The 12,826-nt window shown below is 57.2% G+C and overlaps 1 protein-coding gene across 1 annotated transcript in view; it reads right to left on the bottom strand.

The window, feature by feature from the left end:
• Positions 1-3,178: 3,178 nt before the first annotated feature.
• The window catches only part of Muc5b (mucin 5B, oligomeric mucus/gel-forming), a 32,225-nt gene continuing 22,577 nt past the window's right edge, over positions 3,179-12,826 (bottom strand). Inside the window, 20 exon segments of the mRNA XM_078048866.1 lie at positions 3,179-3,913; positions 4,465-4,573; positions 4,765-4,810; positions 4,953-5,075; positions 5,184-5,258; positions 5,594-5,710; positions 6,088-6,125; positions 6,248-6,352; positions 6,632-6,812; positions 7,075-7,106; positions 7,524-7,624; positions 7,919-7,988; positions 8,064-8,239; positions 8,339-8,564; positions 8,729-8,915; positions 9,167-9,417; positions 10,097-10,268; positions 10,590-10,771; positions 10,984-12,747; positions 12,750-12,776. Of these exon segments, the coding sequence (XP_077904992.1) occupies positions 3,721-3,913; positions 4,465-4,573; positions 4,765-4,810; positions 4,953-5,075; positions 5,184-5,258; positions 5,594-5,710; positions 6,088-6,125; positions 6,248-6,352; positions 6,632-6,812; positions 7,075-7,106; positions 7,524-7,624; positions 7,919-7,988; positions 8,064-8,239; positions 8,339-8,564; positions 8,729-8,915; positions 9,167-9,417; positions 10,097-10,268; positions 10,590-10,771; positions 10,984-12,747; positions 12,750-12,776 (4,175 nt within the window). The 3' untranslated portion in view covers positions 3,179-3,720.

Here is a 12,826-nt window from a genome sequence, read left to right as displayed (position 1 = left end):
GGCTTACATTGTCTATTGTCTTCAGGACCACTGGTCTCTTCTCTGTTCTTAGCTGCTCTTCTGTATTGGAGGCTATGGCTGTGTTGCTGGTCTGCCTTTTGCCTTTTATTTTGCTGTTGATTTTGTTTCATGTACAAGTTTTGTTTTTTAATATTTATTTTTTTAGTTGGAGTTGGACACAATACCTTTATTTCACTTATTTATTTTTATGTAGTGCTGAGGATTGAGCCCAGAGTCTCGCACGTGTGAGGCAAGCATTCTACCACTGAGCCACAATCCCAGCCCAAAAAGTACCCCAGCCCAAAAAGTACCCCCCGCCCAATGTTGTCAAATTTTTTATTCTCTCCTTTAGAGTTTCTGGATTTCTCTTCATAATTAGCAAAGCCTTTTCCATTTTCAGGGCTTAAATATGTTTACCCATATTTTTTTCTACTGCTTGTATACTTTAACTTCTATTTCTTTGGTGTTGGGTCATCCATCCAAGTAGATGTGTCCTTGGCATGAAGGATGGGGTTAGGTTGTACCCAGTGGTAAAGTGTGTGCCTAGTGTGCCTGAGGCCCTGGGTTCCACCTCCAGCACTGCCAGACCACAGCAGCAGAAGAGCTGATGTGTTAAGAATAGGTCCAAGCCTGCCATTTCCTAGCTGCTACCCAGTCATCCCATGGCCACCTTGCCTTGGTCTGCATGCTGTCCTCGCTGACAATACACAACCCCATCAAAGTCCTGCAAGCAGTTTTTTTGTTTTGTTTCTTTTTGCTGTGGCTCTTTAGAAGCTCCTTATGCAGCAATTGGGAAGGCTGAAGAGCATGGATGCATCTTGTGTGAACAGCTCAAAGTGAAGACCCTCAGCTGTGAGATGGCAGAGGCTGCTGTTGACACTGAGATCACAAAGCCCAGGCAGTTGACACCACTGTAGGAAGACCTGGCCCAGGGTGATGGGCCAGAGGAAGGAAATACAGTGGCTCAGCCCTCCTTCATACCACTCCTACACCACCCCTGGTGGATGCAGAGTGTAAGGTGGAAGGTGTAACTGTAGCGCTTCCAAAGAGGGCCCCAGCGCAGGCAAGTGCTTTCCCGGAAGCACTAGCCACAGAGAAAGACGCAGACCAGTGTGCCTATTGAGTTGGTGAGCTTTTGCGTGCTTTCTGGGTGTTTCTTCTTACAGTGCTTCAGGATGGCTGCTCTCTGTCACTGTTCTTGCCACAGGCCAGCTTCACCCCTAGTTCATGCAGGGTCTGTGTAAGGCATCTGCCTGACTCTTTGTCACCAGTGTCTTCCTGCCACTCTTACAGAAGAGTTTTGTTGGGTGTAGAACTTTGTGCTTAGAGACATTTTTCCTTGGCACCTTCAGGCACTACATACTGTCTCGTGACGTCCAGCACAACTGACATGGAGCCAGAGGCCACCAGAATTGTGCCCCTCAGCAGGTGACCTGCTGCTTCTATCTGGCAACCTTGATGTTTGTGCTTGGTGTTCCAGAATCTCACTGCATGAGTGAGGAGTGGGCTGCCTTTCTCCATCTCTATGGCATTCTTGGAGTGCCTTCAGTCCCAGGGCTTTTGTTTCCTTTCTATGGAGCTCAATAGAAAAATATCAAAACTTGAGATCTGTCCTCAGGATCCTTAAATCTTGGGGGGAGAAATCCTACTACAGGGCCTTTCACCCGTTTTGTTGGAGCTTTGGCATTCTAGAGTGCTGGCTTCCTGAGGGGGCTGGTGGCTGGGGCCAAGGGTGTGCTTCCTGTAAGCTCACCATCAGTGCTTCCAGAGTCTTTGCTTCTCAGGAAGGCATCTGTCCACTAACTCACTGTCACTTTCAGTTGCTCCTATTTTAAAGTTCCTCTCATTGTCATGCCCTTTATCTTTGGGGAAAGAGATGCCCACTTTTCCATCTAGAAGCCAGAAATCCCTTTAAATATATTTAAAGTAACTAGCACTCTTGATTTTATTCCTTGTGTCTGTTTTTGCAGTTACCTCCCCTGGCACTGCAATGAACCTGTGGTTTAGAGAGGACTTTTACCCCTTCTGAAGCATCCTCTTATTTCTGTCCTCAGTTTCCCGTCTGTACAGTGGGAACAGTAATAGCACACACTGCATGAGACCTTGGTCGGGATGAAAGGATGATGCCCTGGCACACTGAAAGCTTGGCATGTGTGCTTGACCCAGGCAGGTGACAGTGCCACAGGAATGACTGGTGTGATAGAGACCCAGACAGTGAAGGGACTTGCCACACTTTCTAGGAGGTCAGACTCTGAGATGTAGAGTAAACATGAAGAAGGTGACCCCAGTGACCACATGTGTCCCTGCTGTTCACCTGCGGCCTTGTTAGTCCCTTGGACTACCTCTGGTCCAGTTGTGGGGTGGCCTGCCTGCCAGGCTTGGCCATAGCCATGAGGGGAAACCAGATGGTCTTCATCAGGCCCTAGGAAGGACCAGGAGCTCAATGTTGCAGGGCCTGACTACTGCCACGTCCTGGGCGCTGGACAGCCTGAGGCAGAGACCCCCTGCCCCTTCAAAGGCTTCTTGGTCAGCATGGTAGCCAGCATGGTCTCTGCCTCCCCAGGATGCGGCACCACCTATAGTAGGCCCTTGCCCACTTAATTTCTTGCTTTCATTTCTTGCCCTTCCTATGCAGCCAAGCCCAGTTAGGGTACCCTGCGTCCCACACTATGTTTGTGTCCTTGTTGGTAGATTTCCTGTTGCACCCCATCTCCATATCCCCAGCCTTTGAGTTGGAGGTGGTAGTGGACATGGAGTGCCAGCATCAATTGCAGCCCCTAGGGCCTGAGCAAGGCTGTGCACATATCCGGCCCCCACCTCATACTCTCGTGCTGGGAGGCAGCCACACCTCCATGATGTCTGGGGTCAGGGTTGCCTCTCTGCTGTCCACAGACTCTTCAGTCTTTGCATGTGATCTAGTCTCACATATGTTAGCTGCCCCCCGTCCCTATAATGGCTAGGCTGGTGTCTGCAGGCCTGGCCAGTATACCCACAGCCCAAGATTGGCATCCAGTGGTGCCCAGGGGCCTGCACATGACCCACAGATTCCCATTGCCCTGCTGCCTGTCCCTCCCAGAGGCTCTTTGTGTGTGTGGCCCTGCCGGGTTCAGCAGCTAGAACAGGCCCACAGATAGAGCTGGCAGATAAAGACTCAGGAAGGAGACACACAATGCCAGGGTTTATTGTAGTTTGAGGCTAAGTGAGCAGAGGGGTACTTGGGGGCTCTCCTCCATCCCACCCTTAGCAGCCCCCAAGTCCCCTCCAGCCAGCCCTAGGGTGCAGACATGGACAGGTAGCCCCCATGCCTGATGGAGCTCCCTGGCACCTGGCAGAAAACCTTGCCTCTTAGAGCCCTGTGGGTTGGGGCCCCCAGGCCTGTGGTGAGATGGCAGCAGCAGGTGCTTAGTTTTGCTTCAGGGCATCTTGATGCCATCAGGAAGGCATAAGGCCAGGGTGGGGCCTGATGGTAAGTGACCCAGACCGGCTGGAGGGTCTCTGAGGGCAGGACACCTGCCTGTGCCCTCCTCAAGTGGATCCTCACTGTCCATAATGTTCCAGGGCACTGGCAGGGAGAAGTAGGACAGAGGCATTGGGAGCCACAAAGGCTCACAGGCCCCTCAGAGCAGGCCCACCCAAGGTTTTCGTAGTCAGTGATACGTGTTCTGGCTCCAGGAGGAGGGGCACAGGGATGGGGGCCAGGATGTTCCCCACCAGTGTCCCCTAGATGTGTGTGTCCACAGGAGCCTGGGTAAAGGACAGGCAGGACAGGGAGCAGCTGCACTCATCCACTTGGGTGTAGGTGTGCTGAATGTCTGTGCCGTTGGGACACCGCATGATCACAGCCTCCTGGTGGGTCCTCCTCTCCTGGCAGCAGGTGCATTTTTGCTGCATGGCCTGGGCCTCCATTGAGTACCTGTGGACATGGTGCTACCCTCAGGATGGCCCCCTATCCCTGAGGTTTCTCTTAGCAACTACAGTGTTTATGGGTCTCTATGCTCTTGATAGCTGCCCCATCTGTCCACAAGTGGCCCCTGGTCATCTCCGCAAGCACATAGGCTTTGCCTTCCTGGGCTCTCTGGGTGTTCAGGGTCACTTTGAACCCTTTTTTGCCTTCTGTGGACCCCAAAGATCCCTGACCATGAACTGGCTCCTCCATCTCACTAACTCTGGGCAGACATTTCTGGATCCTCCCTAGGCCCTGGAGTTTATCCCTGGCCTGGTCAGCTCCCCTGGACTAGGGGAGCCTCCCCTCCATGCATAACCACCCCTTCCTTTCCTTAGGGATGGAGCTATGCGCAGATGGACATGGAGAGAGCACCCTGCTGGAAGCCTGTTCCCTCCTTCCTGTAGCAGGTGTGGCCTCCTGACTCAGAGCTGGTCAGCAGGCCAACAGACAGGCCCTGGGTGACTGTGGGTGGCCTATTAGTTCTGCCATACTCTTGACAGACCACATTGTCCACTCACTTGGACACTCCAGGACAGGAGCCCTCGCAGAAGCTGACATTGACCACAGTCTCCGTCTCACAGCCCTGGTACCGCAGGATGGTCAGGGTGCCACGAACTTGGCACGAGTCTTGGAAAAAGACAGTCCAGATCCTCACTGCAAGGCCCTGGACTAGGGGAGCCTCCCCTCCATGCATAACCACCCCTTCCGTTCCTAGGGATGGATCTGGGACCTGGTGTCCCACTGCCGCCTCATGTGAGAAGCTTCTGGCAGGAGTCATTGGGCAGAACTGGGGGTGGTAGGAAGGAGCCTCGACTCACCCCTTTCCTCACAGGAGTAGCAGCAGCCAGCTTTCCTGAGGATCCCCTGCAGGGCCGAGGATAGGGAATATTCCTGGAGTGGGGTGGACTCCAGGAGACCTTCCCTGGGCATGGCGGGAGTGGGGTCTTTTGGGGTGTTGATTCCCCATGGGTCGGGCCTCTTGGGGCAGGGTTTCCCATATGCTCACACTGCAGTTGGACACATCAGGGCAAGGCTTGGGCCGTGGGGTCAGCACAGGGAACCCACTCTTGGTCTCGCAGCGGTACTCAGTGCAGTTGTCCACATGGCTGTTGACCCAGGTTTCATTGGGCTGAAATGCAGGGAAGGAAGGCACTGCGGGGGTTAGTGCCTGGAGCTGAGCCCCACTGAGGTGACGATTTCCCAGGAGAGTCCCATCTCTAAAGCCTTCTTAAATTACCTGGACTGACTGGCCCTCCGGTGTGAAGCAGGTGATCGGAACACACTGTCTGTCTGATCTTGAATACTCAAAGCCCTGAAGGGCAGAAGGGATGGTCAGGTCTCTCTCCTCCAGCCCAGCCTGCCTTCCTACCACACACCAGGGGGCCTGCATACCTCCTTGGTGGCCACCTGCTGTGAGGCCATGTCCCTTCCCAGTGCTATATCCCCCTTCCTACTTGTCCCTGCTTAGCCTAACCCCTGTTCCAGTAGCCCACAGGTCTTGTCCCTTCAATCCCCCTTCCACTCTTCCTACTTCATACCCTGTCTGTGGCGAAAAATAAGGCCCCAGTGAAGACTGAGCTGGAGTATCCTCCTGGTGGCTGTCACCAGGTAGGCATTTGGAGCTGGGTCTCCGAGTCTCGGGCTCACCTGGGGACAGGAGGTGGTACAGGCAACCTCCTTACACTGCACAGTTGGGGCCTGGGCTCCCATGGAGACGCAGATGCATGTGTGGCAGGGAATGACCCCTGGAAAGGTGGCTCCGACCTAGAGTAGATAGGGGGTGCACCAAGGGTCCTGGGTGGGACTCAGGGCCAGGACCCTCCCTGTGGCCAGGTGGGACACAGAGGACCTGTTTCTTCCTCAACTGGAATGTAAATGTGTCCCTAGCAGAGCACAGGACTTGGTGGGCAGGGGCTGCCATGGGCAGGGACCCCAGAGTTCATCTTGACTGCCTTCTGCAAGGTCCCTAAAACTGAAATGCATGAACAGGTATGGAGGCCAGCCTTCCAGTGCTCTTGAGAACAGGGTGCAGAGATGTACCCTCGAGGCAGGAATGTGGAGGTGAGGCAGGGGACTGAGGAAGATGGGCACCCCACGTGCCCCCCAGACCTGCCAGCACCGTACCCAAGCCAAGCCCTTACCCCATAGACAGTGCCATTGTAGTTGCACAGCTTAGGTCCTGAAAGGAAAAGGAGGGCTGAGTGTGCCTGGGTCCCTCCCTGCCCTGCCCACTCTCCTAAGCAACAAGGTCCCAGAGGGGGTTGGGGTGCAGCCTTGCCCCACCCTGCCCACTCCACTCACGGCAGCTGAAGTTGGGGCAGCAGATGCTCTGTTCCTGGGTGTAGGTCAGCTCCTGCCCAGGCCCACACTCAGGTGGGTCCTGGGGGCAGTTGGTCACATTGCAGACTGTGGAGAAGGGGGCCTGTCAGGGGAGCCTCCAAGTGGCATGCTTCTGTCCCTTCCTGGATGTGCAGGCTTCTGGTTCTCAGGGGCTGCTGTGCTTCTCACCCCCAACCCTTCCCAAGCCTGGGACCATCTAGGGGTCAAGCCAGAGGTACTAGCCTCATCTTCAGGTGGAAAACCGAAGTGCCTGGAGGCTGCCCCACCAAGTGGTCCAGCTAAGGTCAGGCCAGGACACACATCCCCTCTGCTCCCCAACCCCGACTCCTGCTATTGGGTGCTCACCACACAGTGTCTCAGAGCAGCAGGGGTTGTTGGCCTGGGGCCTGGTTAGGGCCATGAAACCAGGCTGCCCACACTGCAGGGGCAGGTCCTGGACCTCGCACTGCACCGGCTTGCACCTCACGGATGCTGAGCCCTCATCACACACACAGGACTGGCAGTTGCTGATCCACTGCTCTCCCAGCTGCAAAAGACCATGCCAGGGTCACCACAGGCTACAGGGCTGGCTCCAGATGAGGTCTCAGCTTTCCCAGCTGTGCAAGAGCAGGCCAGGTCCCCATCAGCAGGGTTGGCCTTTCGCAGACTAAGTGACAGGGCAGGGAGGATGTCAGCCCCAGGACTGTGGCAGAGCTGGCCACTCAAGGTAGGGTGCTCCCTCCCTCCCTCCCTCCCTCCCTCCCTCAGCTCAAGTTGGGGTAGGGGCAGGTGGGGGCAGAACCACTTACAAATTTGGGAGACCCATCTGGTCCCACGCAGGCTGGAAGAAGGGAAGAGTCACTCAGGGTGCTGGGTAGATGGGGCCCAGGCCACGGACTGTGTGTGCTCTTGGGACTGGTCGCCCGCCCACTTTAGGCCTTTGTCTTCCCACCAGGATGGAGCAGAAGCCCTGGGAGAACTCATGGGTGTGGTGTTGCTGGGACAGGGTTGGGGTGGGGAGTTTTCCAGGGGTCCTTGCTACTCCAGTCCTGAGTGGCCCAGGACAGGAGCAGTAACAAGCACAAGAGCTCTATGTCCTGTGCAGCTGGCTCCAGGGGCCATTGGGGCTCTGCAAGACTGTAGGCCTTGCTGTGGCCATCTTATGCTCTGGCCTGGCAGAATGGGGCCTGTGACACAGGGAACCCTGTCTATGCAGGTGAAGATGGGCTCCACGTTCTGTAGCGGGGGACATGCTTACAGCATTCGGGCACACAGATGTCTGTGCTCAAGCTGAAGAGGAGCTGGTTCTCAGGGCAGAAGCAGCCCTCAGCCAGTCGTGAGCTCAGGGGACTGTGGGTCCTACAGGGAAGAAGAGCAGGATTCTGAGCCCCTTACAAGCAGCCAAGGAAGGGTGGGAATGGCCACAGTGGCCAGAGTCAGAATGTAGATGGGCATCCTCCCTGGTGTCTTGCCCTGCCCAAGGGATTGGAAGCTCTGGAGGAGTTCCAGGGAGTCCTGGAGTTGGGGGCCACAGAGCTCAGGGTCAGAGCCCCAACGTGCTCTGGCCTTCTGGTTCCTCTGGACCTCTGGCTGGCCTACACAGACCAAGAAGACTGCTGGAGCCCAGGAAGCCACTGCCCAGCCTGAGCTCACCTGGAGTCACAGGCTGCAGGCTGCATGGGGCCACATGGCCTGTACATCTTGGTGGGTGGGCAGGGGTGGTCTGTGGGCAGAGACAGGTGTTAGATGGGCATCAGGCAGGCTCAGGAGGCTGGAAGCCTGGGTCTGCTCCACTCACCACACAGCCCACTGGTAGCGTTGCGCCAGTCCACACACACGTCCCGGGAGCGGCACAGTGCCGCATAGGCCTCCAGGTTCTGGCAAAGCATGAGGGTGTCAGCCTGGCAGCTGTCACTCACGCAGGTATGGAAGAAGGGACCAGGTGGGATGAGGCTGTGGCACTCAGCAAAGACCCTACAGACAAGAGGTTGCAGGGCTAAGTGCTGTGCCCAGCAGAATCCAGCCGGGCAGGGCTTGTTGCCCACACCCACCATATCAAAGCCAAGGACTCACCCGCTCAGCATCAGTTTGCAGAGTGGTGAGATGGGGCAGAGGGTGGAGCTAGTTGTGCTGTACACTGGGGGTGGGGGGCTGGTGGTGACAGGAAGGTTGGGTACTGCCTGGCAGTCCTCTCGGCTACTGTCAGGCACCACCCAGGTCTTGGCCATGTCCTGGCAGGTGGGGGCGATGGTGCCATCAGGCCGGCGGCAGTCATCACTCTGGCTGTTGGTGCAGGTACCTGGGGAGTGGGGCAGAAGTCACTGCAGGCTGGAGCCCAGGAAGCCTCTGGCTGTATCCTCTGACCCAAGTCCTCCTGCTGACTGAGAGGCCCAGAGGTGGCTCTGGCCTGGGGAGGTGGTTGGGGGAGAGCAGGCAGCTGGGAGCCAGGCTGCACCCACTCACCGCACTGGCCCTCCGTGTTGTGGCCAAAGTAGCCATAGGACAACTGGATCTGGAAGGTGTGCCCATTGAAAGTGATGCTCACGCCAACAGCAGGAATGTGGACGCCCATCGTGATGGCCCCCATCACGGACACGCTAATGCCGTTCTTGCTGAAGCCTCGGCTCACCCGCATTTGGTTGAAAAGGATCTGGGGAAGTGCAGGAAACCCTAGCCAGGGGCAGGTCCAGGCAGCTTTTAGGGGTTCTGATCCCTAAGCACTGGAGGCCAGCATGTACACCTCCATCCTAGAGACTGGATTTTCCTTCAGGGACGTGGGGCCTACAGATGTGCTCTGCCTCAGGCAGCCTGCCCCGTGGGTCCTCCTGCACCCCTGGGGACTGCCACCGCAGGGAGGAAGGCAACACTCCTGGCCTCTGCTCCACCTGCCCAGGGACCCACCAGGCTCTCCTCTCCTGCGCTGGTGTTGGTGGTAGTGAGGATGATCTCTGTGGACTCGTAGTGCACTCGGAGGGCTTGGGGGCAGCTGGCCGTGTCGTGGGCCCTGCAGTGGTGGTTGTCAATGAGGATGCTCAGGTTCCCGTGGCGAGGGTGGATCTCCCTCATGAGGGTGTAGGTACAGTTGCCCCGGAAGGAGTAGGAGGTACCGTCGAATGTCATGAAGTTCCAGTGGCCCCATCCACTGCAGAAACCTGTGGGACACACAGGCTGGAGGTCCTCTTCCTCAGCCCCACTGTGACTCAGGGCAGCCACACAAGTTTCTAGGCCTCAGTTGCCTCATCTACAAAAGGTGTGTCACGGGTTGAATTTTGTCCCCATAAGCCATATGTACCTTTGGACCTGTGTCTGTGACCTTATGGGGAAGGGGGTCCAAATGGGATCAACATGCATTACCTCGGTGGCCCTGAATCCAGCAAGAGAGGAGAGGACACACAGAGAAGGCCATGACAAGTCACAGCCAGAGACTGGAGTGGTGTGGCCTCAAGATAAGGACGCCTGGGTCCCCTAGAACTAACAGGCAGGAAGGGCCCTCCCAGACCTCTCAGGGTGCCTGGCCTGCATCCTGATCTGGGACCTCTGGCCTCAGGACGGAGAGGCTTGTGGGTGTCTGCTGTCCTGAGGCCAGCAGGACTGTGATGCCCTGTGCCCTTGGTAACAGAAGCAGATCATCAAGACCCCCAGAAAAAATCCCCTCTGGTCGTGGTTTGCATCCTTAGCCCTTCCCAGAGGACATGCGCCTGCAGGTTAACAGAGCAAGCGTGTTCACTGTACAGTCAGTCCACAGTCAGTGATGGCTGGCCACCTCCCAGCCTGCTGCACGCAGGGCCTGCTCCTCTGCCTCGGCTTGTTCCCCACCCACTGCCTGCTCACACTCGCACTCGTAGTGGAAGAGGCAAGGCTGGCTCTGGCTCCACACTTTGATGGGCATGTGCTGGTTCACACAGGTGATGCTGGCCACGGGCGATGGCTCTAGCAGGATGACACGATTGTTTCCCTCACACCTGGCTACAGTGCAGTTCTCCAGGGTCCAGGACTCATTCACCTGGAGCAGAGGACAAGCAGGGTGCCAACCTGGGGTGGCTCATGGGGTCCTATCACCCAGCACACCTAAGATTGAGGTCACATGCACATGAGCCACCAGAGGGAAAAAAGACTGTGATGGCCAACACCCTGGATTTTCAGCGCCTGCACCCAAAAAGATACCAGAGCATGGGTCACTAACGAAGCCTGAGGGGATGCGGGTGGTGGTGGTGCTGGTCCTTGGCCACCGCTAAGGGCAGGAGAACAATTGCAAGTGCTGGCCCTCTTCTGAAACCTGAAGTCTCAGACAAAATCCCTACAAAACAAGGTAAGGGAAGCCTACCTGGCGGGGAGGAACAGCATTATCACAGCCAAGAGGCGGTGAGGGTGGCGGCACAGGGATGGAGGACATGGTGGGTGAGGAGGTGGGGCAAGTGCCATGGAAGCGCTCAATGCCACACTCCTGGGTGCAGATGGCATAGAAGTTGCATCCAGCTCTGTCAGTCTTGTTGTAGATGACCTCGCCTACAAGACAGAAAAACACCTCAAGAGCACTCACCCAAAGGAAGCAGACGACCTGAAGTCGACTGCCAAGGCTAGGGGCACGGGGGCAGCCACATGAGGAGAAGGATGGACAGACAAGGACATGAGCAGACTACACCATAGGTGGGTGGACCCTAAGAGAAGATTGGACACACACACCAGGGAAAGAAAGGGAGACATGGGATCCAACTCACCAGGTGAGAAGAGCCCTCCAAAGGCTTGGCAGAAGCAAGGCTCAGGCAAGGTGTGTGTGCTGACGAGAACAGTGGAGCCCAGGACACTGGTGGGACCAGGTGTGGAGGGCACACTAGAGGAAGAAATGGCTGCTGTGACATGGCAGTGGGTGGAGTCGCAGCAGAGCACTCGCACGTTGTAGTTGAAGCACATGTTGAAATCGCCCGTCTGGTCCTTGTTCTTGCACACCAGCCCGACCTGGGGGTTGCAGGTCACCACCTGCCCGATCTGGTCGATGCTGACCTCCGGGTAGTTCTCTGCCCGGCACTGTATCTTCTGGGGCTCCTGGCACATCTTGCCCCCGGAGGCCCTGATGTTCTCATAGGTCTCCATGTCCCCGCCCTCGACCCCAGAGGTGGGGAAGTCTGTGTCAAACCACTCTGTCCACTCACACCTGGGTTGGCAGTGGGTGGTGGTCTGGGTGGTGGTGGGCATAGAAGAGGGTGGCAGTGAGGGGGCCGTGGGGGGACAGTGGCTGGAGTCGCAGCAGAGCACTCGCACGTTGTAGTTGAAGCACATGTTGAAATCGCCTGTCTGGTCCTCGTTCTTGCACACCAGCCCGACCTTGGGGTTGCAGGTCACCACCTGCCCGATCTGGTCAATGCTGACCTCGGGGTAGTTCTCTGCCCGGCACTGTATCTTCTGGGGCTCCTGGCACATCTTGCCCCCAGAGGCCCTGATGTTCTCATAGGTCTCCATGTCCCCGCCCTCGACCCCAGAGGTGGGGAAGTCCGTGTCAAACCACTCTGTCCACTCACACCTGGGCTGGCAGTAGGTGGTGGTCTGGGTGGTGGTGAGCAGGGCGGTGGTGGTGGGCAGGGCGGTGGTGGTGGGCAGGGCGGTGGTGGTGGGCAGGGTGGTGGAGGTGGGCAAAGAAGAGGGTGGCAGTGGGGATGCCGTGGGGGGGCAGTGGCTGGAGTCGCAGCAGAGCACTCGCACGTTGTAGTTGAAGCACATGTTGAACTTGCCCGTCTGGTCCTTGTTCTTGCACACCAGCCCGACCTGGGGGTTGCAGGTCACTTTCTGGCCAATGTGGTCAATGCTGACCTCGGGGTAGTTCTCTGCCCGGCACTGTATCTTCTGGGGCTCCTGGCACATCTTGCCCCCGGCGGCCCTGATGTTCTCATAGGTCTCCATGTCCCCACCCTCGACCCCAGAGGTGGGGAAGTCCGTGTCAAACCACTCTGTCCACTCACACCTGGGTTGGCAGTGGGTGGTGGTCTGGGTGGTGGTGAGCAGGGTGGTGGTGGTTGTGGGCAAAGAAGAGGGTGGCAGTGGGGGTGCTGTGGGGGGGCAGTGGCTGGAGTCGCAGCAGAGCACTCGCACGTTGTAGTTGAAGCACATGTTGAAATCGCCCGTCTGGTCCTTGTTCTTGCACACCAGCCCGACCTGGGGGTTGCAGGTCACCACCTGCCCGATCTGGTCGATGCTGACCTCGGGGTAGTTCTCTGCCCGGCACTGTATCTTCTGGGGCTCCTGGCACATCTTGCCCCCGGCGGCCCTGATGTTCTCATAGGTCTCCATGTCCCCGCCCTCGACCCCAGAGGTGGGGAAGTCCGTGTCAAACCACTCTGTCCACTCACACCTGGGCTGGCAGTAGGTGGTGGTCTGGCTGGTAGTGGGCAGGGTGATGGTGGTGGGCTGGGCGGTGGTGGTCGGCAGGGTGGTGGTGGTGGGCAGGGCAGTGGTGGTGGACACCAGAGTGGTGGGCAAAGTAGAGGATGGCTGTGGGGTGCCCGTAGTGGGGCAGTGGCTGGAGTCGCAGCAGAGCACTCGCACGTTGTAGTTGAAGCACATGTTGAA

This window comes from Ictidomys tridecemlineatus, chromosome 4, assembly GCF_052094955.1.
Source record: "Ictidomys tridecemlineatus isolate mIctTri1 chromosome 4, mIctTri1.hap1, whole genome shotgun sequence".
Lineage (NCBI taxonomy): Eukaryota > Metazoa > Chordata > Mammalia > Rodentia > Sciuridae > Ictidomys > Ictidomys tridecemlineatus.
This window is presented reverse-complemented; position numbering and strand designations above follow the sequence as displayed.